This window comes from Ambystoma mexicanum, chromosome 6p (assembly GCF_040938575.1).
Source record: "Ambystoma mexicanum isolate Mex_15411 chromosome 6p, UKY_AmexF1_1, whole genome shotgun sequence".
In the NCBI taxonomy this organism is placed as follows: Eukaryota; Metazoa; Chordata; class Amphibia; order Caudata; family Ambystomatidae; genus Ambystoma; species Ambystoma mexicanum.
Genome location: NC_090935.1, coordinates 1,545,951,572 through 1,545,978,457, shown reverse-complemented (window position 1 = coordinate 1,545,978,457; position 26,886 = coordinate 1,545,951,572). Strand labels below are relative to the sequence as shown.

The window sequence follows — 26,886 nt, the reverse complement described above, 5'->3', positions numbered from 1 at the left end:
GGAGGTGTTGCTTTTGGCTAGAAGACCAGCAACAAAATTCTAATACCGCTGCCATTGGAACACATTTCACTGCTGGTGCAGGGAAAAGTAAATGGACTCACATGCAAACTTCCCACTGTTCTGTCTTTCTTGCTCCATTTGACCCATTCAGGGTTACAAATGGCTACAGTCAAAGGCTACTTAGCGGAACTTTCAGTTATTAAGAGATCTCCTGATGAGGTATCATCTTTAAAGTGCTGATTGTCATACAGTTTCTAAAAGGACTAACACATTTGTTTCTATCGTAACAACAAGGAACTTGAACTTAGTGTTCAAGGTATCTCATGGGGGCTTCTTTTTGAACCATTACACTTGTGTCCTTTGAGGATGCTAACACTTAAGACTGCCTCCTTGTTAGCTATTACGTCTGCATGCACAGTAATCAAACTTCAGGCCCTATCTTCAAAACCACCGTTTACGTCCTTTTTTAAGGCCAATGTCGTGTTAAGAGTATGTTCATCTTTTCTTCCTGAAAGTAGTGTCGGAATTTCACATAACATAATGAATAGTCTTAGCGATGTTTTACCCACCGCCTCATCCATCAAAAGAAGAGAGGCTTCATAGGTTAGACCCTAGAAGGGTGATAAGTTACTACATTTCAGAGCGAATGTTCATCATAATGACCAACTTTTTATAGGATATGCAGGACAGAGATTATATTTGGCGGTAACAAAGCAAACCGTTTCACAATGTATAGTTATGTGCATTACTGATTGCTACTTGCTATCAGGAAAAGACTTGACTGAAGGCTTGAGGGTGCATTCCACTAGAGGTGTGGCGGCTTCTTCAGCTCTGGAAAGAGGGGTGCCGGTCTACATCAGGAGAGGCGGCCACATTTGGCAAAGCTGTTCTCCATAACATCAACAAATAGAAATTCTTAGCACCCACCTCCTAGGAAAAACTGCTATGGGAGTGTATCAAAGACGAGGAATATGTGGGTGGACACAATCCATTCAAAGCCACATGTCACAGCCGAGGACAGTACAGAGGCTGTCGAGGGCCATGACCGGACGCCGCAGAACGCTCGACTCTATGAAAAAACATTCTGAAGCAAGCTGCAAGCAGACTTGGATGTATCAAAGATAAGAAATACGTGGGAGGAACTTCCAGTCTAAAAGTAACTTGTTAATCTATTTAATTGTCTCTTCTTGAAGAAATCATATTTACATATGTGGTGCTGTGTTTTGTCCTTTACATTTAGATTGAGCGCTTCTGTATACCATCTCCCACTCCGCCTAAGCAACCAAGAACTACTATTGGAAGAATGATTTCAGAGAAACAACTCCCATCTCCTCCTTCATATATATATGAAGCAGCGGAAGATGTGATTAAAGCCAATATTCAAGATCCTTTGGAAATTATTAAAATTATTTCTGAGAACAATCACCTTGGATTCCTTTATATGACTCCTCGTGTTTCAAGGTCGTCAAACGAATATGATCCTTTTAACCTCAAGTAAGTGCCTTTATATTTATGTGTTGCTGATGATATTTGTTACTTTTGTGATTGCTTGTGCATTTTGAATAAGTGTGCTGGCGAGAGTGATACATGAATAATATTCCAGCACATTTTTCCTTTGCCCAACAGGAGTGCACTGTTGAAAATGGAGCAGTACCCAATATTGACATTATATGGAAATACTGCATTGTGAGTTAGTAACATTTTTAAATGGATGTTAAATGGCTAATACAATTTAGCCTGAAGCACCATATCAAATAAAATCACAATAATGTACACATAATTGTATAATAGACAAACAGAACAGTAATTACAGTTAATTTCAATATATCCAAATGTAATACAATTCATTACCTAGTATCACATAGCATTAACATTCTTAAGAATAACTATAATGTGATAATAGAAGTAATAATGGAAATATCGATCTCCCTATATATTAGCCTGGTGGTAACATAGTTAATAACAGCTTCCATAGTTCGTAGACAGTGCTGCAAAAGAAAATGGATTGACTGGAGATAATATATGACCAAAACTCATCCAGTCAATAATGTTCACACCTTGTCTCCAATAAAATCCATGATAATATCTGTTAGCATAGGACATAAATCTTTGCAGTAGTCTATGAATGGTGACAGTTGGATAATTGGCCAGCTTAAAATAAGGGAATCATTGTTGGAGAAAATTCCATTAAACTGCTAAGTTTAAATAAATGTTTAACAGTTTTCAATACGATCCCATTTATAGACTGTGTCAGTAATCTCCTTTTTGGCCTTCTGAAGGCGAGCGTCCCCAAATAGCACGACCCTCCCCGTAATGTGAGGCAATAATGGACTCTCCCAAAATGGGAATGAGGCTAGGACCAAGTGCGGGTGAGCTTAATGGAAGTTTTATCTAAGTCAAATAGGGTATGCAAAGAACTCTGCAAACTCCGAGAGCGCTCTGCCTGACAATCGCAAAGACAGGCGTTTATATTTGCAAAAAGTGTCATAAGAACCTACACACTATAGGGGGCACATGTTCATGGGGATTGGGTGGCGTCGACTAACTATATGTGCAGCTGTGATGTGTCGCTTCGTGGTTGGTGGACAACGCCGGGTGCCAACGTGGGGTGGGTAGGTCAGCTGGGCTCATCCGGGAGGTGCTGCCAGGCCAGGCGTGTTCAGTGTCATTGATGGACGTCTTTCTTGGCTTTCTGCCCTAATGGCCATGCACACCCCATTCATTCAATACTGCAATGTCAGTTGTCCTGTAAATCCTACAATAGGTTATTCTGCAGATTAATACAACACAGGAGGAATGCACATTGGGTGGAATACTTTGACAATACATCAATACATGGTCACTGTTTTCCTGTTGACTAGGTATCATGGGTCATGGGGTCGGGTCTCAGGGCACGGGGTGAGCTGTCCGAGTTTTAGGTCTCGTTAGAAGTAATGACAGATGCTTTTACACAATGTTGGCGCAATATTAAGTGTCTTATTTTACAAGCGCCATTAATCTGGGGTGAACTGGTGGGCCATGGGACCTGTCAGGGGGCACCTCTGGCCTTTGGTTATGGCCAGGTTTTACTGCTAGGTTGTAAATAATTCAGGTGGCTGGCCGTGGCCATGTGAGCTGCGGGGGAACATGAATGCTTGAAGTGGCTCCAGCCGAATTGGGGGAGGTGAGGCGGTATAGCTCGGGCCTTTGCTTTCTCTGGCAGGCTTCAATGGGAAGGGAGGGGAAGTGACCTTGGATATGCCCACAATGATACTCTTCTCGTATGCTGCAGATTATATTGAAGACAAAGGGATTCGTATAATGTATAATGCTTATTGATTTTCTAAAGGGTTACACGTCTACATCATTTGCACCTTTACACAGTCATTCCAAATATGTTAACTATACCAACGTTCTATTAATCACTACAGGGTGAGTATTTGCAAAAATAGCAGCTCTTGCGTTATATGGTAAAACACGATACGTGAGGTAGCATTAGGGTTGATGGAGCACGCAGGAACAACAGACCAATATGGTTGACAGCAGTAATACATGTTAAACTCATACATTCACATTTGATTGCATTCTATGTATCTCTTTAAGCAATTTACATGAGCTCACAGTACTGTCTCGCTTGTGTTCCTTTGCACTCTAGCAGCATCAGTTTAGTCATGGCATAAGGACTTGGTATTGCTCTATTTACATTACCCCTAGAGAAGCACATAGTAGGAGGCCAGGGGCACTGGGTGTTTGTACATAACTGAGGAGGTTTGGGTATCCTGACCATTTTGTCAAATAATAACACATTCTTCTATTCTTACAGTGTTTATAGATTATATATATGTATATATATATATATATACATACATATATATATATATATATCCAGTTTCTTGGTATAGGATTGAGGCTTTTGTTTCGTCGGGGACGATTTACAGTTATTTTCCAAGCCGGCCCCGCTACCCGGGTCACGCTGAGGATAATGATGCACTGCGGAAGGTGAATGATACAGTATTTGCTCTAGCTCATGTCTGACTGTTCGTGGGAACGGGCTTTCAGCGGATCTGCCAGGGAGCGGAGGCAACAGGGGTAGGCGAGGACTCTCTAAAGATGGGGGCCGTGCTGCAGCGCGCGAGGAATCATGTCTTAAGATGGCGTTCTGGTTTTCAAAATGGTTTCCAGGACCTAGCCTAATACAGTACGTTTGGTCAATGTGTCAGCTAGTGGTCCACCCACCACCTGGGCCCTGGTGGCAGGGGGGCCCCCTGACGAGTCATGGACGTCACAAGGAGGGGACTGCAGGGGAGGGGGGTCCTTGGACCTGTCCTCCCATACATTTCCCCCTTTCGTTACTTAAGTAACGAATACTGTAACTCCCCCAACCTCTGGCGTTCCTTTTCTTCAGCCACTGCCTCGTCCCACACCGGGGTGCCTTTTATGGGCATCCAAGCCCTACACACCCCCCTCAGGCTTTCCCCCCTTCTAGCATATTCGTCTGGTGTACATGTCAGGTATATACAGTCCCTATCCCCCTCCAAATCCACCCACACCTCCTCATACCATTCAAGTTCCCGGGGCTCTCTAATTGTTGTGTGCCAATTATCGGTCCACTATATCCCCACTGTGGTATATTGACACCATCTGGTATTTGGGCCCACCCTCTTCCCCTGTTTGCACCTGAGCTTCCTGCTTAGCTTGTACTGCACCTCGAGCATTGCCCATTGTCACCATCATCAATGTACCATTTGGTACTGCGTTTGCACAACATCGAAGGCCCATCTGACACACGCAAAAAAGTAGAAGTAAAAAGACCACTGTGAGCATTAGTAATTTGACAGTCATCGCCAACCATGATGGGACCCAGGAGAAGAGGTTGTCGAACCACGTGCTTGCTTCTGCCCCACCTTCGGTTTTCATTCTTTCTCCTAGGTTGTGTACTGTCGCGATCATGTGGGACAATGTACTATTATCTGCGTCTTCAGAAGGTACAAAAGTGCAACAGGCACTTCCAATTTTTCGGCAAACACCTCCATCCATTGCTGTTAATAGGTCTAAGACATGCCTATTTTGCATTGTCATTAGCCGCATGGCTCTCAGCTCTACCTTGATCACGTTGAAACCTTCTTCAGTGTCATTTGCTAACTGGATCAGCTCCCAGCGGGTTATTTGGAGCCACTTAGCATTTGCCTGTGCCTGGATACTTGGAATGAGTGAGGCAAAGAAAGTTTCTGCATAGCTAAACAATTGATATCTGTCTGGGATCTGCGCCAGTAGTTCTGAAGATGCTTTGGATATGTAATTGGACGATTGTCTGTTTCGGGACAGCATTTCTTCCTTATTGCCAGAGGACAGGACATACATTTGCGGCTCTTCCGTCGGTTGGGCCTTGCTTTCACGAGGAGCATCTTGCACTTTCTTGCCCCCACCGATGTGGCTCTCTGGTATCACCATTAGAGCAGAATGTAGTGTGGCCAGTGAGCAAATGCTGCTCCATGATTGTGGGAGATGCAAGTATGCCTGGCTGCCACACACCCAGTAAGTGTCCATGAGTGCTGCTGTCCCCTTCCTCATGTCTGGGATGGTGAGAGTCCTGTTGCAGTTTTTGTTTACCCCCATTACGGTTTTTCCTTCTCCCTGGAAACACAGTTCATATGTTATTTCTTTCTGCAGTTTGAACGGTTTTTCGATGGCAGTCACCCAGGTTAGCTTTGCGATATGCTCCTTCCAGACTGGTGTACACGTTTTTACGATCCACTGCAGCTTTTTAGGTGACAGTCCTCGTAGCGCCTCAGCTTTACATGTCACTTCTTCGTCTTTCCATTTGTTGTCTGTAAATAATGTCCCTTTTATTATAAAAAACGGTTCTTTCAGGCATATTACTCCCACTTTCGGGTAGCATGTTTTCTCGTTCTGTAGCATGTTAAAAGTTATTTTGTGTGCCTGGAAGGTGTTCTTAATTCTGCACAGCGTAAGATGAAGGAGACATTGGGCATTTATAAGAGGCAATTCTTTTGGTAGCAGCACCTTGAGTGTTCCTGAGGCGTGGGGGATAAGGGAGCAAACATAGCAACTCTCATTTGTTGTTTGCTTGGCAGTTGCACTCATGTACGCATACCATTTATTAGTCTGGTGAGGGTGTCTCGGGTCTTCCATTTTATCTAAACCCAGACCATAATACTCGTCATACTTCCTACTCCCCACCTCCTTTTTCCTTCTATTATTTCTAAGGTATCTCCCAGCTTCACGGGCGAGGTGTAATCTAGACCCCCCTTTTCCCACACCCCCCTCTTCCCATTCATCATACAGAGATGCAAACTTTTCTGCCATCTCTTCATTTTCTTCTTTTATTCTATGATGTAATGTACTGTCTGATGTAGGGGTGGTTACATGTGTGGGCAGGGTAGTGGGGGTATTGTAAAGCCATGATATTACAGAAGGGTTGCGGTCATATAAGCTGTGGGCATTGTAGTCAAAGACATTTGGCAGGGGAGTTGTACTACCATTCATTTTAACACTGCTTTCCTTGGAGGGGGTGATTGTTTTGGGCGGTTTCGTGTTATAGCCCCATACAAGCTGGAATCCGTCCCATACCAAAAAATCACCTTCTTTTACCCTTTCAGTTGTTTTGCTTTCATTTGTCATATTACTTCCATTCCACCCTCGCCCCCTCATTCATCTCGATAGAGATGAATGCTACAAACCAATAAGTTCTTAGGCCAAACAGTATCGCAAAACTTAATACGATGCACACAGACAGTCCACATTCATACGAATATCTACAACATTTTACTATAGCATCTCTACATCTAGACACCCTATTGCTATCCGTTGCGGGCTGCCCGTTTGTTGCCATGGTTGTTCTTATTTAAAACATAAAAGTGCATTAAGTATATACATGTAAACATTTTTTTTTTTTGGTACTGTATGTACCAGCGGATTATAGGGAGAGAGAGGGAGGGGGTGGGACGGGCGCAGAGAGAAAGAGAGAGAGAGACATTTTCTCATTTGTATTTGAGCACTTTTTTCATATTTCATTTCAATCATTAATTTTACCCAGTTATCTTTTTCTTTTACCTGTAAGTGAATTTGTTTGTTAGCATATTAATATACCGTTTACACTTCCTTTTACCTGTACCTTTTCATGCAACATTTTCATTGTTATTGTTTGCTGTTGTCTGTGCCTCCTCATTCACTTCCTCCTGAACATTATTGTACGCCCTCCGTACATCTGTTAAATGTATCCAGTACCGGAGTCCTTTGCCCTTGACAGCGGTGGGCGTACAAAAAACTACCTCGTATGGGCCATGGAACCTTGGGGCATCCCACCTATGCACAAAACTTCTAACATAAATGAAATACCCTGGCATTAGTTGTCCTTGGGGGTTCTTTTCCACAAATGACACAGCTGTGTTCCCTTCTTCCCTTGTAAATGGCGGTGAGAGTTGTCTTGAGATTGCACGCGCTGCCCTAGTCAGTTTTTTCAGGTAATCAATAAACTCATCTCCTAATATTGTGGCGCTTCTGTGTGCATCTGAGTGTCTGCGCAGTGTAGAATGTGCTGTGTGCATTTGTCTTCCCGTCACAATCTCGTGCAGGGACAAGTGGTGGTCCTTACTTGGCTGATTCCTCAGCTCGAATAGTGCAAGGGGTAAACAATGCACCCAATTTTATTTGAGTGAGAAACATAGTTTGGACAATCTCCCTTTTAACAGACCGTTGATCTTCTCGACAACGCCGTTACTTTGAGGGTGATAAATCGAGCAAAGCTTATGTTTAATCCCTAACAATTCAGTTACTTCTTTGAATAGCTCGTTTACAAAATGAGTGCCGTTGTCTGAACGAATCACGTCGCAAATTCCCCAGCGCGGGAACACCTCTCTCACTAGGAACTTTGCGGCACATTTAGCATCAGGGCGTGCACATGGACCAGCTTCGACCCACCTGGAGAACGGACATACAACCACTATCATGTAGCGTGCCCCATTACACCTTTCCCCAATGTCTGCATAATCAATATGCAGTTCTTGGAAGGGCCCTGTAGGCTTTGGAATTGTCCCTCTGAGTGTCCGTAAGATCATGCCAGAGTTGTATATCTGGCAGGTTGTGCACGCCATTGCTAATCTTGATATATGTTCTTGGAGCCCAGGCACAAACCAATCTTCCTGTATCTCTGCTGCTATATGTTGTTTGGCATTGTGTGCTGGAAAGTGTAATTGCTGGAACGCTATCTCCACCAGTTTAATGGGCATCGCTACTTTACCTGTGTTATTTTGGCGCCACAATAAGTCTGTTGCCGACTGGCTGCAACCCTTTTTTCCCCACAAGGCTTTTTCCTCAGTACTCGCTCCTTCCTGCAACTCTAGTATTTGCGATATGGGCATGGCATTGTACCCTTCTGGTAGTTCCTCACTTGCTTGTTGTTGCAATAGGTACTCACCTGCAGTCTCTTTTTCAAAATATGACACCTCCTTGACAGCAGCGTCCGCTGCCGCGTTTCCCAAAGATACAATGTCTGTGTTAGACGTGTGGGCTTGGCACTTGACGATTGCCACCATTGTAGGTTAGTTCAGTGCCTCAATTAATTCCTTTAACAGTTTGGCATGTTGTACTGGAGTCCCATCCGCCCTGCGAAACCCTCTCCGCCCCCACCGGGCCAGGCCACCGTGTACGGTGGTAGTCATATAGGCTGAATCTGTGTATATCGTTACTCTGCATCCCTTGGCTGCGCGTAATGCTTCAATAAGGGCGATAAATTCTGCTGCTTGAGCTGAAAAGTGCGATGGCAGGCGATATTGTACTAGCACCTCGTACTCACCTTCTAATCTCACTACCGCCATTCCCACATGTTTTTCCCCTGTATCCATGTCAATTGATGCTGATCCATCTACAAAGTACACCTCGCCTTCAGTTAGGGCATTTTCACTTACCACCGGGCCCTCTCCCTTTTCTCCTGTGTAAGTTGCACAATTGTGCTCTTGCATGTCTTCTAATGTACATGGTTCTGTGAAGAATGTCGCTAGGTTTACTGTTCTGCACCTTACTATGTGGATGTTGGCGCTGGACAATATTATCTCATAGGCGGTTGCCCGCTGTGTTGTCAGTGTGCTTTTTGATCTCTCCAGTATTGCGAACAGGGAGTGTTCCACGAATAATGTAACGGAGCACCCCATTACTATAGTGGCGCTTTTTTCAATGGCGAACGCGGCGGCAGCGAGAGACTGCTCGCACGTGAAGGGACCTTGCATTACTGCTTCTAGCGTGCCACTGTAGTAGGCCAATGGCTTGTGTCCCAGGGATGTCTTTTGGGTCAACACAGCTGTCATAAGAGTCCCTTTGCAGTGGAGAACAGGTAAAGTTCACGCTCATAATCCGGATTGGCGAGTACTGGAGCACTTGAAATTAACTGTTACAGTGACGCAAAGGAGTCACTCATTTCTTTTGACCACTTTATTTCTCTGTTCTCCCGCTGGGCCTCTTTGAGTGCTTGTAGTAAGGGCCTGGTGTATTCTGCGTAATCTAGTATCCATGCTCTGCAATAGTTGCACATTCCTAGACATTTTTGCATCTGTTTAACCGTGTTTGGCTCTCTTACTGATGTGATCGCTTCTACTCTGTCAGGTATTATCTTTTTGCCATCCTTTGATATCAGCTGTCCCAGGTATAATACTTCTGGTTGACAATATTGTAGTTTCCCTCTGTCCACTTTGTAGCCTTTGTGGGCCAGCAGTGTTAAGAGGGTAACTGAGTCCTTCCTGCACTCATCCTCATTCTGTGCGCAAATGAGCAGGTCATCTACATACTGAATGATTGTGCTTTCAGCTGTCATGTTTCCCAAGTCTTCGTGGATGATGCGATTGAATATGCTGGGACTCTCACAGTAACCCTGTGGCAACCTGTAATGTTCATATCTCTTCCCCCCTAGTGTGAATGCTGTCAAATATCTGCTTTCTTCTGCCAAGGGAATGGAGAAAAATGCATTTTTCAAATCAACTACTGTGAAATGTGATGCGTTTTTTGGGATACTGCAAAGTATCGATGCAGGGTTCGGGACTAGAGGAAACTCTTTTTGTATGACATCATTTAGTGGGCGTAGATCCTGGATCATCCTCCATGCCCCTCCCTTTGCTTTCTTGATTGGGTAAATGCAAGTATTACATGGGGAATTTGATGGTATTATTATACCCTGGGCCAATAAGGCACTTATTGTTTCCTTTATCCCTTCCTCAGCTTCGCGGGACAATGGGTACTGCTTGACTCTGGGCAGGATTGCTCACAGTTTAAGCTTTATTGTGACTGGGGTAACTCCGTGCAACAACCCTACATCATGGGGACCCGTAGTCCACAAGTTGCTTGGCACTAGTTTCATGTCATCATCAAAAAAGGAAGGCGGTGCTCCTACCACTGCCATCAACTGTAAGGGCACTTGTCTCACTTGTATCAAGATATCACATGGTATTGCTATCTCCATTATTATCTCACTGTCACTTTCTGAGTCAGAAAAGAGATCCTCATCTGACAGATCACGTAAGGCAATGTCAGCTTTGATGCACAACACAGTGCGCCATTCACATCCATCTATGTCCTGCAATTCTTTTGGCTGATATCTGTACAGCATACAAATCTAGAGATATCACTGAACCAGGTGCAATGTCTGCACGTACTATTGGGCGGAAGATGAATTTTGTTGGCACCTGCCATTCTAGGTTTTTTAGCTCGGGTACTACTCGGGCTAGTGTTTTCAATCCTTCAATGAACACATTTGGATTTACCGGCATGCCACGTATCTCTGGTGCTGTTGCTCGCACATGTACAACCAGCATTACACGCAACTGACATATTCCTGGGGTGGAGCAAACTATTCCTCTTTCCGTGAATGATATAGTCACATTGAGCTTGCTGAGAAGGTCCCTTCCGAGCAAGTTTATCGGTGACTGTTCATAATAGAGTAGGGGTGTCCTCACTGTTTTACCCCCCACTGTCACATCCAAATCTTCTGTGTAAGGAACTTCAACGACAGCCCCAGAGAACCCCTGCGTCTCCAACCTACGGTTAGATAGCGGATACCGGCCTTCACGTATGCATGATTTTTCGGCTCCCGAATCCACCATAAATATGAATTGCTTGTCTCCTATCTGCGCCCCTACTAATGGTTCCTCCGCTGCATTGTAGATGGTAGATAGAACGGGACACACAAGTGTTCCCTGTGGGCTGTCCTATGCTGGTTGCCTCATGGCTCCCCCTTGACTAAAGACATCGCCTGACACTACTGCCACACCACTGTAGGGGGCTGGGGCAGATGCCCCGTTCGTAACTGTTGCAAAAGGGTTTCCTTGTGTGTATTGCATAGGTTCGTCGTTCTGAGGGTGGCCCTGTGCTCTATTGGGTTGAACTAGTCTTTGGTCTACGTACCCTTGCTCTTGTTGCCTCTGCTGTCTTCCTATTGGAAGGCTGTATGGGCTCCATGGGTGGGGGTTACCGTATTGTTCCATCTCCTGAAATCCGTTGTTTGGTCTGTTCTTGCATTCTCGGGAGAAGTGTCCCCACCTCCCGCAATTCCAGCAGCTCCCCTGTGCACCTCTGGGATCTTGCCCCCCATATCCTCCATTACTACCGTACCCCTGCCCACCCCCTCCTCTGCGACCCCTGTACCCACCTCGTCCCCCTCAAGTGGGCCAATATTGCCACTGCTGACCTCCATACGGCTCCTGTCCGTTCCACTGTGGTTGCCCCGCTTCTGCCCAATTCGCTGCCATCCTCCCCTGTATTGCTACTAGCCCCTCCTCCTCCTCTTCTGCCTCCCTGTTATGTGGGAGCACGGCTACTGCTGCAGCGACCTTCACTAGTTTCGTTTGTACTAACTTGGCCTCATCTGCCAATCTTTTTTGTGCTATTTCTTTCTCACGCTCTTTTATTCTTTTGCAGTGGTGGACTATTATACTCTGTATTTTGGGCCACCCCTTCACCTCAATTCCTGCAATTTTGTCAAGCGCTTTTTGTACCTCTTTAGGCAGCCCTCTCTTTATTATGAAATAAAATAATGATGTTGACTGATACCAGGGCGTGCCCGTTTCCGCTCTCCACATCTCCTGTACCCAGAAAATGTAACCAATAGCATCTTCCCCATCATTCATCGTACATTGCATAAGTGACTGCAAGTCTGGGGTGTCTGGAAACGTTTCTCTTAATGCATCCCACGCTCGTGCCCGCACTGTGTTGAAGGAGGCACCATCATGGCAGTCACAATCTAGTGTTATTCCCGGGAAACCAGCTTTTGCCCACACTCTATCTGCTTGGTCCCCAACTGCTCATACTAGCAGGCTTTTCACATCACCTACCGCCAAGGGTACTCCAGCTGTGTGCTTCTCGAATGCATATATCCACTTACTTGCCCCTCCCGACAGTGGTGGTAACAGCTTTAACAAATTTGCCTTATCCATCTGAGCCCAGGGTATGTAATTTGGCCTCCCTCCTCCCCTGTGTATCAATGGGAGTTGTAACTTCCCCTTTGTTACTTTGCTTGTATTCACCTTTGTTCCTTTCTTTCCTAGTGGAGCCATTCTCCCCAATCTATTCCTTAATCGTCCTGTCCATTCCTCATCCATTGTTCTCCCTAGAGATGCACCATCCATCCTCCCACTTTCTCCCCCCATTGCTGAACTTAATCTCCCACCTTCTTCTTCATCGTCCTCCACATCACACCACAAGTCCTCTCTACCCCCTGTGGCCATTATTTCATCATCAGCATGTTCACTCACCTCATCTATTTCTATTATTCGTGTGGGCTCTTCTTGTATTCTGAACAATATTTCCCCCTTCTTCCACCCCTCCTCAATCGACTTGTCATGGCCCTGTGCCCTTGGCGTTTGCTCTGACCGGGCAACATTAGTCCCACTCTGCTCACAAATGTTTTTAATTCTTGATAATTCTTCTCTTGCTAATGAGAGCCTGGAGTCTAAATCCTCTGTTAGCTTTTCTATATCTACTGTGGGTGTACTTACCTGGCCACGCTGTCTATGGCTCTCATACGGTGGGGGTGCAGTCGGGCCATGGGTCGTTGTAGCTGTAGTTGGGGGCACATATGTGGGGTCACTATACCCCTCTGCGGGCACCGGTTTATTAAGTATAGGGTACAACCGTGTTACTTCACCTGGTTTTTCTTCCTCTATCATCTCTTTATCATCTTTAGGTATCAGTAATGGGTTATCGGTGGTAGATGGCAAATTGGTCCCTAACTCCTTTTTGAGAGGGGGCACTTCTTCAAACAATCTCCAAAGATCTAACATCTCCTTCCTATTGTGGAACTGCTTCCCCTTATATTTCATAAAAATGCACGTTGCCACCATATCTAGAACATTTTTGTCAAACGATCCCCCTTCTGGCCATATCTGGGGCAGCCCTTCTCCTTTTAACTCTGTGACCCACTGGTCGTGGTATTTTCTGATGCGTTCAGCATACCCAGGTAAACTCTTACAAATATGGGCCAGGGGTGTTTCTGCCCCCATGGTACGTGCTTGGCTTATATATCACTATATATACGTACGTATAAAAACCTGTGCGTTTCCAACACCTGGGCAATATGGGAGTGGGTGTGTACAGCTTATACTTTAAATAACTTAGGGGGCACATACAAGAGCAAACCATCTTTTGCACACTACTAATATCTGCAGCACAACTATTCAAAAGAAACAGTTTAATTCATTGGGTTTACCACCTTAGAAGGTCTCCTGGTCACACTTACCATGACCACACCATAATCATACACATTTTACCATTCACTAAAATCATCATAACATAGCTACGTTTTGACACATATAATGCATATACAACACTCTATTGACAGTTAACCTATAATCTTTTTCCTCCCTCCCTAGTTGGCCCCTTCTTTCTTTGTTTGATATGAGGGCCCCCTTTTGCTTGAATCTTTTTTATTTTTGCTCAGCATTAACCTATTTTTATTCATAGACCCAGAAAGAATGAAAGAATAGCAGTTACTAATATATTCACCGTGTCTCCCATTTTTACCAGACATCTTTATCTTATTCTCCACTTGTTCATATATTCCCAGTACTAGTCAAGATAGCACTATGCAGCGCCGCCTTCTACCCCCTTGCAGAGCTAGGTTCCCGTCTCTTTATGTCTTTTCACCTTTTGATCCTAATGGCCATATGCATAAAAAAAGTAAAGAAAATGTAGAATAGTTTTTAGTGGTCCCAAAAGTGTCCCCTTTTAAATGACCTCGTTATTTATCCTGCTCCCTTCCCCTACTCCCTTTACGGTCACTCGCACTTAATACTCACGTGCCCGTCTTGAACCGAGAGTCTCCGAACTGGGTCCGTCCAGGCGGCGCTGCCACACGCTCAACGGCCAGCCCCAGCTCGGCGAGCGGTACTCAAAGGGGAATTTTTGAAACGGGATCCCGTACCCTTTCTCTATTGAGTGTGCACTTCTAAGCGTACTAGTTGCCGTAGGCAGGTAGCTTTCCGGAGCAGGCGCACCGTGCGTCTCCCTTTTCGACCGGAGAATTTCGTGCAAGAGGGGACGGAAGAGATATATTAAGAGATGTAATCACGCATGCCGGGTCACCACTGAAGGCGAGCGTCCCCAAATAGCACGACCCTCCCCGCAATGAGAGGCAATAATGGACTCTCCCAAAATGGGAATAAGGCTAGGACCAAGTGTGGGTGAGCTTAATGGAAGTTTTATCTAAGTCAAATAGGGTATGCAAAGAACTCTGCAAACTCTTAGAGCGCTCTGCCTGACAATCGCAAAGACAGGCGTTTATATTTACAAAAAGTGTCATAAGAACCTACACACTATAGGGGGCACATGTTCATGGGGATTGGGTGGCGTCGACTAACTATATGTGCAGCTGTGATGTGTCGCTTCGTGGTTGGTGGACAACGCCGGGTGCCAACGTGGGGTGGGTAGGTCAGCTGGGCTCATCCGGGAGGTGCTGCCAGGCCAGGCGTGGTTAGTGTCATTGATGGACGTCTTTCTTGGCTTTCTGCCCTAATGACCATGCACAACCCATTCATCCAATACTGCAATGTCAGTTGTCCTGTAAATCCTACAATAGGTTATTCTACAGGTTAATACAACACAGGAGGAATGCACATTGGGTGGAATACTTTGGCAATACATCAATACATGATAACTGTTTTCCTGTTGACTAGGTATCATGGGTCATGGGGTCGGGTCTCAGGGCACGGGGTGAGCTGTCCAAGTTTTAGGTCTCGTTAGAAGTAATGACAGATGCTTTTACACAATGTTGGCGCAATAGTAGGTGTCTTATTTTACAAGCGCCATTAATCTGGGGTGAACTGGTGGGCCATGGGACCTATGAGGGGGCACCTCTGGCCTTTGGTTATGGCCAGGTTTTACTGCTAGGTTCTAAATAATTCAGGTAGCTGGCCGTGGCCATGTGAGCTGCAGGGGAACATGAATGCTTGAAGCGGCTCCAGCCGAATTGGGGGAGGTGAGGCGGTGTAGCTCGGGCCTTTGCTTTCTCTGGCAGGCTTCAATGGGAAGGGAGGGGAAGTGACCTTGGATATGCCCACGATGATACTCTTCTCGTATGCTGCAGATTATATTGAAGACAAAGGGATTCGTATAATGTATAATGCTTATTGATTTTCTAAAGGGTTACACGTCTACATCATTTGCACCTTTACATGGTCATTTCAAATATGTTAACTATACCAACGTTTCGATTAATCACTACAGGGTGAGTATTTGCAAAAATAGCAGCTCTTGCGTTATATGGTAAAACACGATATGTGAGGTAGCATTAGGGTTGATGGAGCACGCAGGAACAACAGACCAATATGGTTGACAGCAGTAATACATGTTAAACTCATACATTCACATTTGATTGCATTCTATGTATCTCTTTAAGCAATTTACATGAGCTCACAGTACTGTCTCGCTTGTGTTCCTTTGCACTCTAGCAGCATCAGTTTAGTCATGGCATAAGGACTTGGTATTGCTCTATTTACATTACCCCTAGAGAAGCACATAGTAGGAGGCCAGGGGCACTGGGTGTTTGTACATAACTGAGGAGGTTTGGGTATCCTGACGATTTTGTCAAATAATAACACATTCTTCTATTCTTACAGTGTTTATAGATTTTGACAAGGGGGTCGTGCAGAAGGGATATCATTGTAATGCATTATATATATATATATATATATATATATATAAAACCAGTTTCTTGGTATAGGATTGAGGCTTTTGTTTCGTCGGGGACGATTTACAGTTATTTTCCAAGCCGGTGTTGTATGCTATCCTGCGGGCCATGATAGATTGTGGGAGGCAGTGTTCGGCAATCTTCGGAGTCACGCCCACTTGATGGCTACAGCCATACATGCAGCCCGAAATGAAAAGCTAATGTCATAGCCCGCCTACAGCCCGCCCTCCAACATCTCTATTCAGGGATTGGCCAGAGCTACCAGGTGGGCGTTGTTTCAGGGCCTTCACTCTGTCATGGGAAGCCGAATATCATACAGTATGGTATAATATACAGCTTCCCATGTTGTTGTTTTTTTTTTTAAATACTGTGCAAAGTCTGGAAACCTAACATTCGCTCAGTTGTACATTTGCGCACGTTATTATTTTAAATGGTATAATCATAAGAAAGGTTGTACTGTTACAGTAGATGGGGCGCTTAAACATGTTTTATGGCATAATTAACCTTTCTATATTTTATTCCAACATCACACTACAGCCAAAATAAGAAAGGTTGTACTGTGACAGCAGATAGGGCGCACATGTTATTATTTTAAATGGTATAATAATAAGAAAGTTTGTACTGTTACAGTAGATGGGGCGCTTAAACATTTTTTATGGCATAATTAACCTTTCTATATTTGATTCCAACATCAAAGCACGAGGAATCACTGCAGGAGCCTCTCTTAAGGATAAAGGGGGAGGTTGGGCTCAGTCACACAACTCTGTCATAATGCAGGGGGGTGCACAGTAGGGTCTCCCTTCAGCATGTGTTATTGGGAAGGGAAGTCAACAGTATTTTACGTAATTGGTGTTAAGCTCCCTGTTCACCCCCGGCTTGGTAAACTGTGCACATCTTCACACACTGCTGCAAGTGACTGGTATGGGCTGCGCTATGTCATGGATACAACACCACTGGGTTAATGAGGCTCAAGCCCCCTACCTAAAGTTTGGGCTGTTTGTATGGGGATGAAATGCAGACTAGTGAGAGTCTTTGTAATTCCTTTCCTTTTTTCCTCAGCAGTGCTGTTCTTCGGCATGCATTCAGCCATCACACACTACAATGGGGCATTTCCAACCGAAAGATCCCCTTCCCCTTACAGCTACAACTATCAATTCTGTGTCTGCTTCCAAGACGGATCTATCTGATTACTGTGCCCCAATTACTATGACCCCCAAAATGTTGACTTTTTTATTTCAACCCCATTTTCACCTCATATATATGCTGGGAGAGACACCATCAGCCCCCCTACATGTATTATGGTAATTCGCATCCCCTGTCTCCCTGGGGTTAACTCACAATGACACAAGTCGTCATCCTGTTTAACGTTTAATCTGGTCCCTACCAATGTATCGGCACCACCTACCTCCTCCCTTGACACCCCCTTACCTTTTCATTGTTGGGGTGCATGATATCATGGCCTGAACGCAACTATGGTAATTCACAAAACCTGTAACACACATCCTGTTTTATGTTTACTCTGGTCCCAAATGATGTAGAGGCACCACCTAGCCCTTCCCTGGATACCTCCATACCCTTTGATTGTGGGGGTGCAAGATATCATGGCCTGAATGCACTTATGGTCATTTTGCATCCCCTGCCTCCCTGGGGTTAGCTCACACTAACACAAGTGGTCATCCTGTTTTATGTTTAATCTGGTCCCAAACGAAATAGAGGCACCATCTAACCTCGCCCTGGACACCCCCATACCTTTTGATTGTGGGGGGTGCAAGATGTCATGGCCTGAACACACCTATGGTAATTCGCATCCCCTACCTCCATGGGGTTAACTCACACTGACGCAAGTGGTCATCCTGCTGTATGTTTAATCTGGTCCCAACCAATGTAGAGGCACCATCTACCCCCTCCCGGAACACCCCCATACCTTTCGATTGTGGGGGGTGCAAGATATCATGGCCTGAACACACCTATGGTAGTTCGCATCCCCTACCTCCCTGGGGTTAACTCACACTAGCGCTCGTGGTCATCCTGCTATATGTTTAATCTGGTCCTAACCAATATAGAGGCGTCCCCTAGCCCCTCCCTGGAGACCCCTATGCCTTTTGATTGTGGGGGGTGCAAGATATCATGGCCTGAATGCACCTATGGTAATTTGCATCCCCTATTTCTCTTGGGGCTATTGACACTAGCGCAAGTGGTCATCCTGGTTTATGTTTACTCTGGTCCTAACTAATGTAGAGGTGTCCCCTAACCCCTCCCGGAACACCACCATACCTTTCGATTGTGGGGGTGCAAGATATCATGGCCTGAATGCACCTATGGTAGTTTGCATCCCCTACCTCCCTGGGGTTAACTCACACGGACGCAAGTGGTCATCCTGTTTTATGTTAAATCTGGTCCCAACCAATGTAGATGCACCATCTAACCCCTCCCTGGAGACCACCATGCCTTTTGATTGTGGGGGGTGCAAGATATCATGGCCTGAATGCACCTATGGTAATTTGCATCCCCTATTTCTCTTTGGGTAATTCACACTAGCGCAAGTGGTCATCCTGTTTTATGTTTACTCTGGTCCTAACCAATATAGAGGCGTCCCCCCTAGCCTCTCCCGGAACACCCCCATACCTTTTGATTGTGGGGGGTGCAAGATATCATGGCCTGAATGCACCTATGGTAGTTCGCATCCCCTACCTCCCTGGGGTTAACTCACACTAGCGCATGTGGTCATCCTGTTTTATGTTTAATCTGGTCACAATCAATGTAGATGCACCATCTAACCCCTCCCTGGAGACCCCCATACCTTTTGATTGTGCAGGGTGCAAGATATCATGGCCTGAATGCACCTATGGTAATTTGCATCCCCTATTTCTCTTGGGGCTATTGACACTAGCGCAAGTGGTCATCCTGGTTTGTTTACTCTGGTCCTAACCAATGTAGAGGCGTCCTCTAACCCCTCCCGGAACACCCCCATACCTTTCGATTGTGGGGGGTGCAAGATATCATGGCCTGAATGCACCTATGGTAGTTTGCATCCCCTACCTCCCTGGGGTTAACTCACACTGACGCAAGTGGTCATCCTGTTTTATGTTTAATCCGGTCCCAACCAATGTAGATGCACCATCTAACCCCTCCCTGGAGACCACCATGCCTTTTGATTGTGGGGGGTGCAAGATATCATGGCCTGAATGCACCTATGGTAATTTGCATCCCCTATTTCTCTTGGGGCTATTCACACTAGCGCAAGTTGTCATCCTGTTTTATGTTTAATCTGGTCCCAACAAATGTAGAGGCATCATCTACCCCCTCCCGGAACACCCCCATACCTTTTGATTGTGGGGGGTGCAAGATATCATGGCCTGAATGCACCTATGGTAATTTGCATCCCCTATTTCTCTTGGGGTAATTCACACTAGCGCAAGTGGTCATCCTGTTTTATGTTTACTCTGGTCCTAACCAATATAGAGGCGTCCCCCTAGCCCCTGCCGGAACACCCCCATACCTTTTGATTGTGGGGGGTGCAAGATATCATGGCCTGAATGCACCTATGGTAATTTGCATCCCCTGTTTCTCTTGGGGCTATTCACACTAGCGCAAGTGGTCATCCTGTTTTATGTTTAATCTGGTCCCAACAAATGTAGAGGCACCATCTACCCCCTCCCGGAACACCCCCATACCTTTTGATTGTGGGGGGTGCAAGATATCATGGCCTGAATGCACCTATGGTAATTTGCATCCCCTATTTCTCTTGGGGTAATTCACACTAGCGCAAGTGGTCATCCTGTTTTATGTTTACTCTGGTCCTAACCAATATAGAGGCGTCCCCCTAGCCCCTCCCGGAACACCCCCATACCTTTTGATTGTGGGGGGTGCAAGATATCATGGCCTAAATGCACCTATGGTAATTTGCATCCCCTATTTCTCTTGGGGCTATTCACACTAGTGCAAGTGGTCATCCTGTTTTATGTTTAATCTGGTCCCAATCAATGTAGATGCACCATCTAACCCCTCCCTGGACACCCCCATACCTTTTGATTGTGGGGGGTGCAAGATGTCATGGCCTGAATGCACCTATGGTAGTTCGCATCCCCTACCTCCCTGGGGTTAACTCACACTAGCGCACGTGGTCATCCGGCTGTATGTTTAATCTGGTCCCAATCAATTTAGAGGCATCACCTAGCCCCTCCCTGGACACCCCCATACCTTTTGATTGTGGGGGGTGCAAGATATCATGGCCTGAATGCACCTATGGTAATTCGCATCCACTACCTCGCCTGGGGTTAACTCACACTAGCGCACGTGGTCATCCTGTTTTATGTTTAATCTGGTACCAATCAATGTAGATGCACAATCTAACCACTCCCTGGACGCCTGGATACCTTTTCATAGTGGGGGTGCAAGATATCATGGCCCAAACACACCTATTGCAAATTTAATTCTATCCGCCGCTCCCCACAGGAAACCCTGTGATCTTCCGGCTAATGGCGGACGATGCCGGATCGTCCGAAACTCTGGAGACAAACTAGTTTGGATCTTTTTCAACCATCCGCACCGCTACCACGTGAGCATATGGCTCTTTAGTAACGTGCATGCAATGGATGGGGTTGCAGAATAATTCTGAGTCCAAATAATGGAACCAACTTGGGAAGATGGCAAAGGTACTGTTTTATTAACAATTATCCAAAACAGGGAGGTTACAACGGACATCAACGGACGTTCGCTCAGGCTCTTGACGATTTTGTCATAAAAACATCCTTATATGCAAAGAATACGTCAGACGTGATGTCATACTGCATGGCAAATAATAGGAAACCTATCAAAGGCTGTGATAGGCTTAAGGGGAACAACTAAGTATACATTGCATAGGGACTAGGATTGGGATTTGCTGCCCACTGTCAGGTGGAAAACTTATGCCTACCTCTTAAAACTTGTAAAGTACACAGTTTATCATTGGTCTTCAAACTATAAGGCCCTTCACTATATGGTCCTCTACAATTGGTTGGCACGCTCGTGCCATGTCTGGAACATTCGGGTCACTTATCAGCACGTAAACTCAAACCCAGGTGCCAGGAGGTGGACTGGACATTACCTCCCCACCCAATTAGCCCAGCATCTCTCATCAACCATGGCTTCTGCCATGAAGATTGTTTTAGAAATTGGCCTTGCAAAGTATCCTTGTCTGTGGGAATATATGGGAGTGCAGGCTCTCACTATCGTTGTTCTAGGACTCCAAGCTGAACTCTATTTCCATCCTAGGCTCACATGACAGGAGACCATGAATTGGCCCATTTTGCAGCAGCCAACATGACCTCTGACCCTTTCAGTACAACTCACACAAAGGGAACCGATGTATGTGTTATTATTGTGTTACAATGCAATAATACTATTATGTCCGTGGCACTAAATCATAGATATGTACTGTGAATCATTTAAAATTCCAATCCGAAGCATATGTGATTGTGCACTTCTAATAGGCAGGGGACCTGGGTAATTGGCGTGCAGGCCAATGGTGGTATGTGGGTGGGAGCATATCTATTCTCTGTCTTTGCATCAGGTGGTGTGGGTTTTCTTGACTGTGTTTGTACTTCTTTTTGTCACTTTGGTTGGGTGCATTCTGGTACATGTAGTGATTTTCGTATTGGTGTACGGAATGGATGTTGTTACGCATGCACTGGATCATTTTCTTCAATTGAGACACACCTGTCAAGCCCTTGCACTCACGCATGCTATTACTGTGTTGCACCTTGATTTCCCCCTCTACACTTGCACGTTCAATGCACTCACTAGCAATAGTAGGTTTGTCTCCCCTTACCTTTTTTTTATCATTACTTGTACTATTGTAGCAATTATTGATCCTTGCTCTAATTCATGGTCTACCTTCCCCTTTACCCACCCTGTCTGCCCTCTGTGCGCTTTCAGGGTGTTTTGCTAATTGCATGAGCGCAGAATATTTGAACAACAAATAAAGGAATGCATACACTGCGCACAGCCACTGCTGATCGGTGTTATACGTGCCCATAATTCAACAGTGCACATGCCTTGTAGTTACATTCACCCAGCATCCAGTTACACAGTCCACTGTGACGTGCCATGTACCCAGGCAGCGTGGAGTTGCGCAGCACCGTGGAGTCATGGGTTGAACCAGGACATCTGGCATAGCAGTGGGTGATGAGGTGGCGGGCATCACACACCATCTGCATGTTCAGTGAGTGATAGTTTTCTGTTCCGGTAGACTGCCTCCACAGCATGCCTGGCCACCAGCTCCACATGTGTTCCGTCCAATACACCTATGATATAATATGGGATTTATAACGCGCCTATACACAAGTGTTTCAAGGCGCGATGAGGCAAGGGAGGGGAAACAAAGGGAAAACAAAGACAATGGTGTTACTAGGCCAGGTGACATTGAAATCGCGCAAGTGCAGGGGAGGGGGGAAAAGGGAAAAGTGCGGGGGAGGAGGTGGCTGTGCAATACATAGGATCAACAGTAAAAAATAAATTAATTTAAAAAAAAAGGTAAAAGTGCAGCCAGCTTGTGGCAAGTGCAGGGTAAGTGCAGACATCGAGTGTCAAGAGCTTGTAGGGGACTGTAGGGATACAGAAACAGCCACCCAAGTGCAGCTGTTGCCTGGGAGGCAGTGCAGGTGTGCAACTGGCGGGGGAGGGTACCTGGGCCCGAGATCAGAGGGTAGCCAGGTGACCAATGCAGTTTCAGTCAAGAGTTCAGCAGGGGAAAGGGGGAGAAAAGAATCAAAGAGGAAGGTCTTGAGGTCCTTCCAGAACCGGAGATCGTTCTCCTCAAGTTTCAGGGAGGCTGTTCCAGAGGGAGGCCCCAGCCGAAGAAAGAGATTTACCACAAACTCGTTGCTTGGAGAAGCGACTGACCCTGAGGGAGTTCGAGGCGGGTGAGCGAAGAGCTCGACAAGGAAGATATTTAGGAAGAGAGAGTTGAAGGTATTGAGGCCCCAAGCCTCAGAATGCCTTGTGGACAATGCAGAGGGTTTTCAACTTAATCCTCGCAGCCACTGGGAGCCATTGCAGAGATTTCAGTCCTGGAGAGATACGATCCCTGGGCTTGAGGCCAAAGACAAGTCTTGCAGTCCTGTTCTGGATGAGTTGCAGAGGGCGCAGAGTAGAAGCAGGCAGATTAAGAAAGAGGCATTAGTGCAGCCTAGAGAGAACCAGAGCTCTAGAGACAGTGAACTTCTGGAGGAAGGAGAGGAAAGGAAGAATACCTCTGAGGAGGTGCAGCTGGTAGTGTGACTTCTTAGAGATGTCAGAGATGTCAGGAGAGAAGGAGAGTGGGGAGTCGAAGATGACCCCGAGGTTTTTAGCCTCACAGGTGGGAGCAGAAAGAGGGCCAAGAGAGGCTGGCCAGTGAGCGACAGTAAAGGAGGGAGCAGGTGTGCCGATGAGGAAAATCTCCGTCTTACTGGCATTAAGGCAGATGTCGTTGGCGACGCACCACACCTGGATAGCGGACAGACAGTCAGAGATGAGAAAGGGAGAAGAGGTGGCAGAAGGGAGCCTGAAATGAGTGTCATCCACATAGCACTGAAAGTTTGGGCAGAGAGCAGCAATGCGGTGGGCAAGAAGTGCCAGGTATTAATTGAACAGCCAGGGAGAGAGGTTAGACCCCTGGGGAACACCACAGGTAGAGATAGAGGAGAGCAAGGATCCTAGTTAGACCTGGGAGTGTCGATCAGAGAGGAGAGAGGTCAGCCAAGCCAGGGCCTGATCAGTGATCACGGAGACAGTTGAGCGGGATGGCATGGTTGACCATGTCAAAGGCAGAAGAGAGATCCAGTCATGCCTGCAAGGGCATGAAAGGCAATTTTAGTGGCATTGACCTGGTCAGCAGTCCTGAGTAGGATGATGTGGTCTCCAACCTGAAACAGGACACACGAAAAACAGGGTTGCAATATCCCATGCAGTTCACCCACAGTGTGTTGGTATGTGCCCGTGGCTATGAAGTGTAGCACAGACACTAACTTGAGCAAGTGGGGGGTATGGTTGTACGGATATGTTTATGTTCCTGTTCTTTTTGTTGTTCCTCTTCTTCCAGGAAAGGTTTAAGTGCCTTGCTTTTTTTTTCCTTCATAACTCTTTTTCCTTAATCCCTTCTACCTCATATTCAGTTCTTTTTGACCCTGGAATAGTTGTTTAATGTGGTGAGAATTTCTGTGTTGATTTCTTTCTAAAATGTGAAACTGGTTTAGTCACTGTATGGATTAGCAACGTTGGGTGGCATGGTTGATGTTTGGAGAGGTTTTTTTCTTTTGATCTTTGCTGTCTTTAAAGGTGGGTAAGAGCCAAAGGTGAAATTCTCTATTTCTGTAGCAGACCGTGAACCAATAATAAGATTCTATCCAAAATAAAAAAAGATGCGTATTGGTACAAATTTACAACCATTTGCTTCTTAAATATCCATTGTGAAACATGTTTAAAAGTTATCGAGGGGGGTGTGGCTTAGGAGGCCCACACACGGATGCCTCCTTAACAGTCTCCGGACATCGCCGGGCCTTCAGTGTTAATGGCGCCGTCATAAGTGTCGCCAGAGCCTAGAAATCCTCACTCTGGCTAGGTGAAGCCTCGAGGCATGCAGGGACTGAGTTTCGGCACCCGCAGCCCTCGCTGGACAGGGTTGGGAATCCTGGAATCAGCGGAGCGGGGACCGCACCAACTCCAACATGGCGCCTGCAACCCTTGCTCGCCATAAACTGAGCAGCTGACCCTCTTCTCCAGGGTAGAGATGCGTCGGTCTGGGACTGTAACTTGCACTAAGCTGTCTGACCCGAGCTTTTCCTTTGGGGTACCTGTTGTTTTTTCTCTGCATCTTTCTCCGCTCTTCCTTTGGGAGCTGCCTTGAATTACATGCTTTCTGCCCAGCTGGTGAGTGCTCTGGCAGTTGGAGGCTACCCGCGAGGACTTGCCAGATGCCTGACTCATTGCTTGATGCATACGGAGCATCTCCTTGAGGGCTTTGGTTGGTCCTAGGTGTGTGGTGCCTGGGTGTGCGGTGACTCTTACTACATGGGTGATGGTGGTATCTGTTGGAGTCCCTGTGCATGGATTACATGCTGCCTTATCTCTCTTCACGAGCATTGTAGTTAAGAGCCCTCAGTCCCTGTGCACAGATCACATACTGCCTGATCTTTCTTTATTGGTGCTGGGGCTACCTGCGGTCCCTGGATTTTTTACCTGGACGCTGTGATGGCAAAGAGGGGAAATACCCCTACAGATGGTGATATTGCGTGCTTGGTACATGCCTGTGAAGGACCTAAGAAGATTGACAACGCTGTCCTGCTGGTGCAGTGTCCCCAGGAGAGGGGAGAGGACATGGGTCTACCAGCTACCAAACCGGATCTGGCTAACCTGCTGAGGGAACTGAAGCGGGCACTCCAAAACAGTGTTGCCGAGCTCTCCTCTAAAGTTGTGACAATTGACAAACGCGTGACGGAGGCAGAACAGTGTATTAGGGACATTGAGGACTCTTTCTGAGCAAACCTTGGAGTCTTGCGATGCTTCCCAATGCCTTCCGAGGTGTGAGGCCCTGGAACACAAGCAGGACGACATCAACAATCATTCACAACGTAACAATGTCAGGCTACGCAGCATACCTAGATCTGTAAGTGACTCAGATTTGCTGAACCCTCTTCCGGTCTCCTCTCTGACTGTCTGAGGATTCCAAGGTGGAACTGAACCATACCCATAGTCTTTGAGGGTCTCTCTGGGATGGATCAAGCCAGCCACCTGATGTTCTCAGTAGAGTCAATTTCCTCACGTTTAAGCAGCGCATCATGGAAGCAGCACGTGCAGACCAGCCTTCACTTTTCGGGGTGCCGACCTTCAGATATCCCAGGATCTGGCGACTTTCACAATCCAGAGGCGCAGGATGCTTTGTCCACTTACTGTGTGGCTCAGGGAGGATGGTATTCATTTCAGATGGGGCTTCTCCACTGCTCTGTTCTTCACTTTGGAGGGGAAACATTGGTCAATAACATCACATCAGGATGTTTAGGATTTACTGTCATCATGGCCATCTGGCCCTCATGAGGTTGGGTCCCTAAGCCACAGAGGGGATTGTGGTCAAGAGCTGTTAAGGCGCGAAACCCTGGGGGCCACTCGGGAGTAAAATGAAGGTGATTGGCCCCACGCAGGTGAAGTAGTTCTGGATGCTTTTTTTTTTTACTTATCTCTATAGGTTCTGGTTGAAATTGAAATTGATATTTTATTTCTATCGCGCTCATACATAAGTGTTTCAGAGCGCGACAAGGCAAGGGAAGGGGAACAGAGGAGAAACAAAAACAACGATCTTACTAGGCCCAGTGACATTGAGAACGAGCAAGTGCATGGTAGAGGGGGAGAGGGAGAAGTGCGTGGAAGGGGGATCAAAAGGAGAGTGCGGAGCAAGGAGGAAAAAAACCATTAATAATAAATAAATTAATAAATAAAAAGGCAACAAACAGAAGGAGTGCAGCCAGCAAGTGGCAGTGCTGGGTTTAGGGCAGCAGGCTGGGTAGGTCTGATAAGTGCAGGAAGAACAAAACAAAGAGGTAGGGGCTGTATGGGTACAGATACAGACCCCAGTGCAAGGGGTGGCTCGGAGGCAGTGCATGCGGGTGGCAAGAGGAGCAGGTACCTGGGCCCGGAGGAAGGAAGGTGGCCAGGTGCATGGTGCCGAGGGAGAGTAGAATCAGCAGGGGAGAGGGGGGGCAAAGGCA

At 46.3% G+C, this 26,886-nt stretch overlaps 1 protein-coding gene across 1 annotated transcript in view; it reads left to right on the top strand.

Annotated features, from left to right (window-relative positions):
• DNAH6 (dynein axonemal heavy chain 6) overlaps window positions 1-26,886 on the top strand; it is a 3,423,448-nt gene that overhangs the window by 432,619 nt on the left and 2,963,943 nt on the right. Inside the window, exon 4 of the mRNA XM_069626424.1 lies at window positions 1,241-1,494. Coding sequence (XP_069482525.1) covers window positions 1,241-1,494 — 254 coding nt within the window. The remainder of the gene's footprint in view (window positions 1-1,240; window positions 1,495-26,886) is intronic.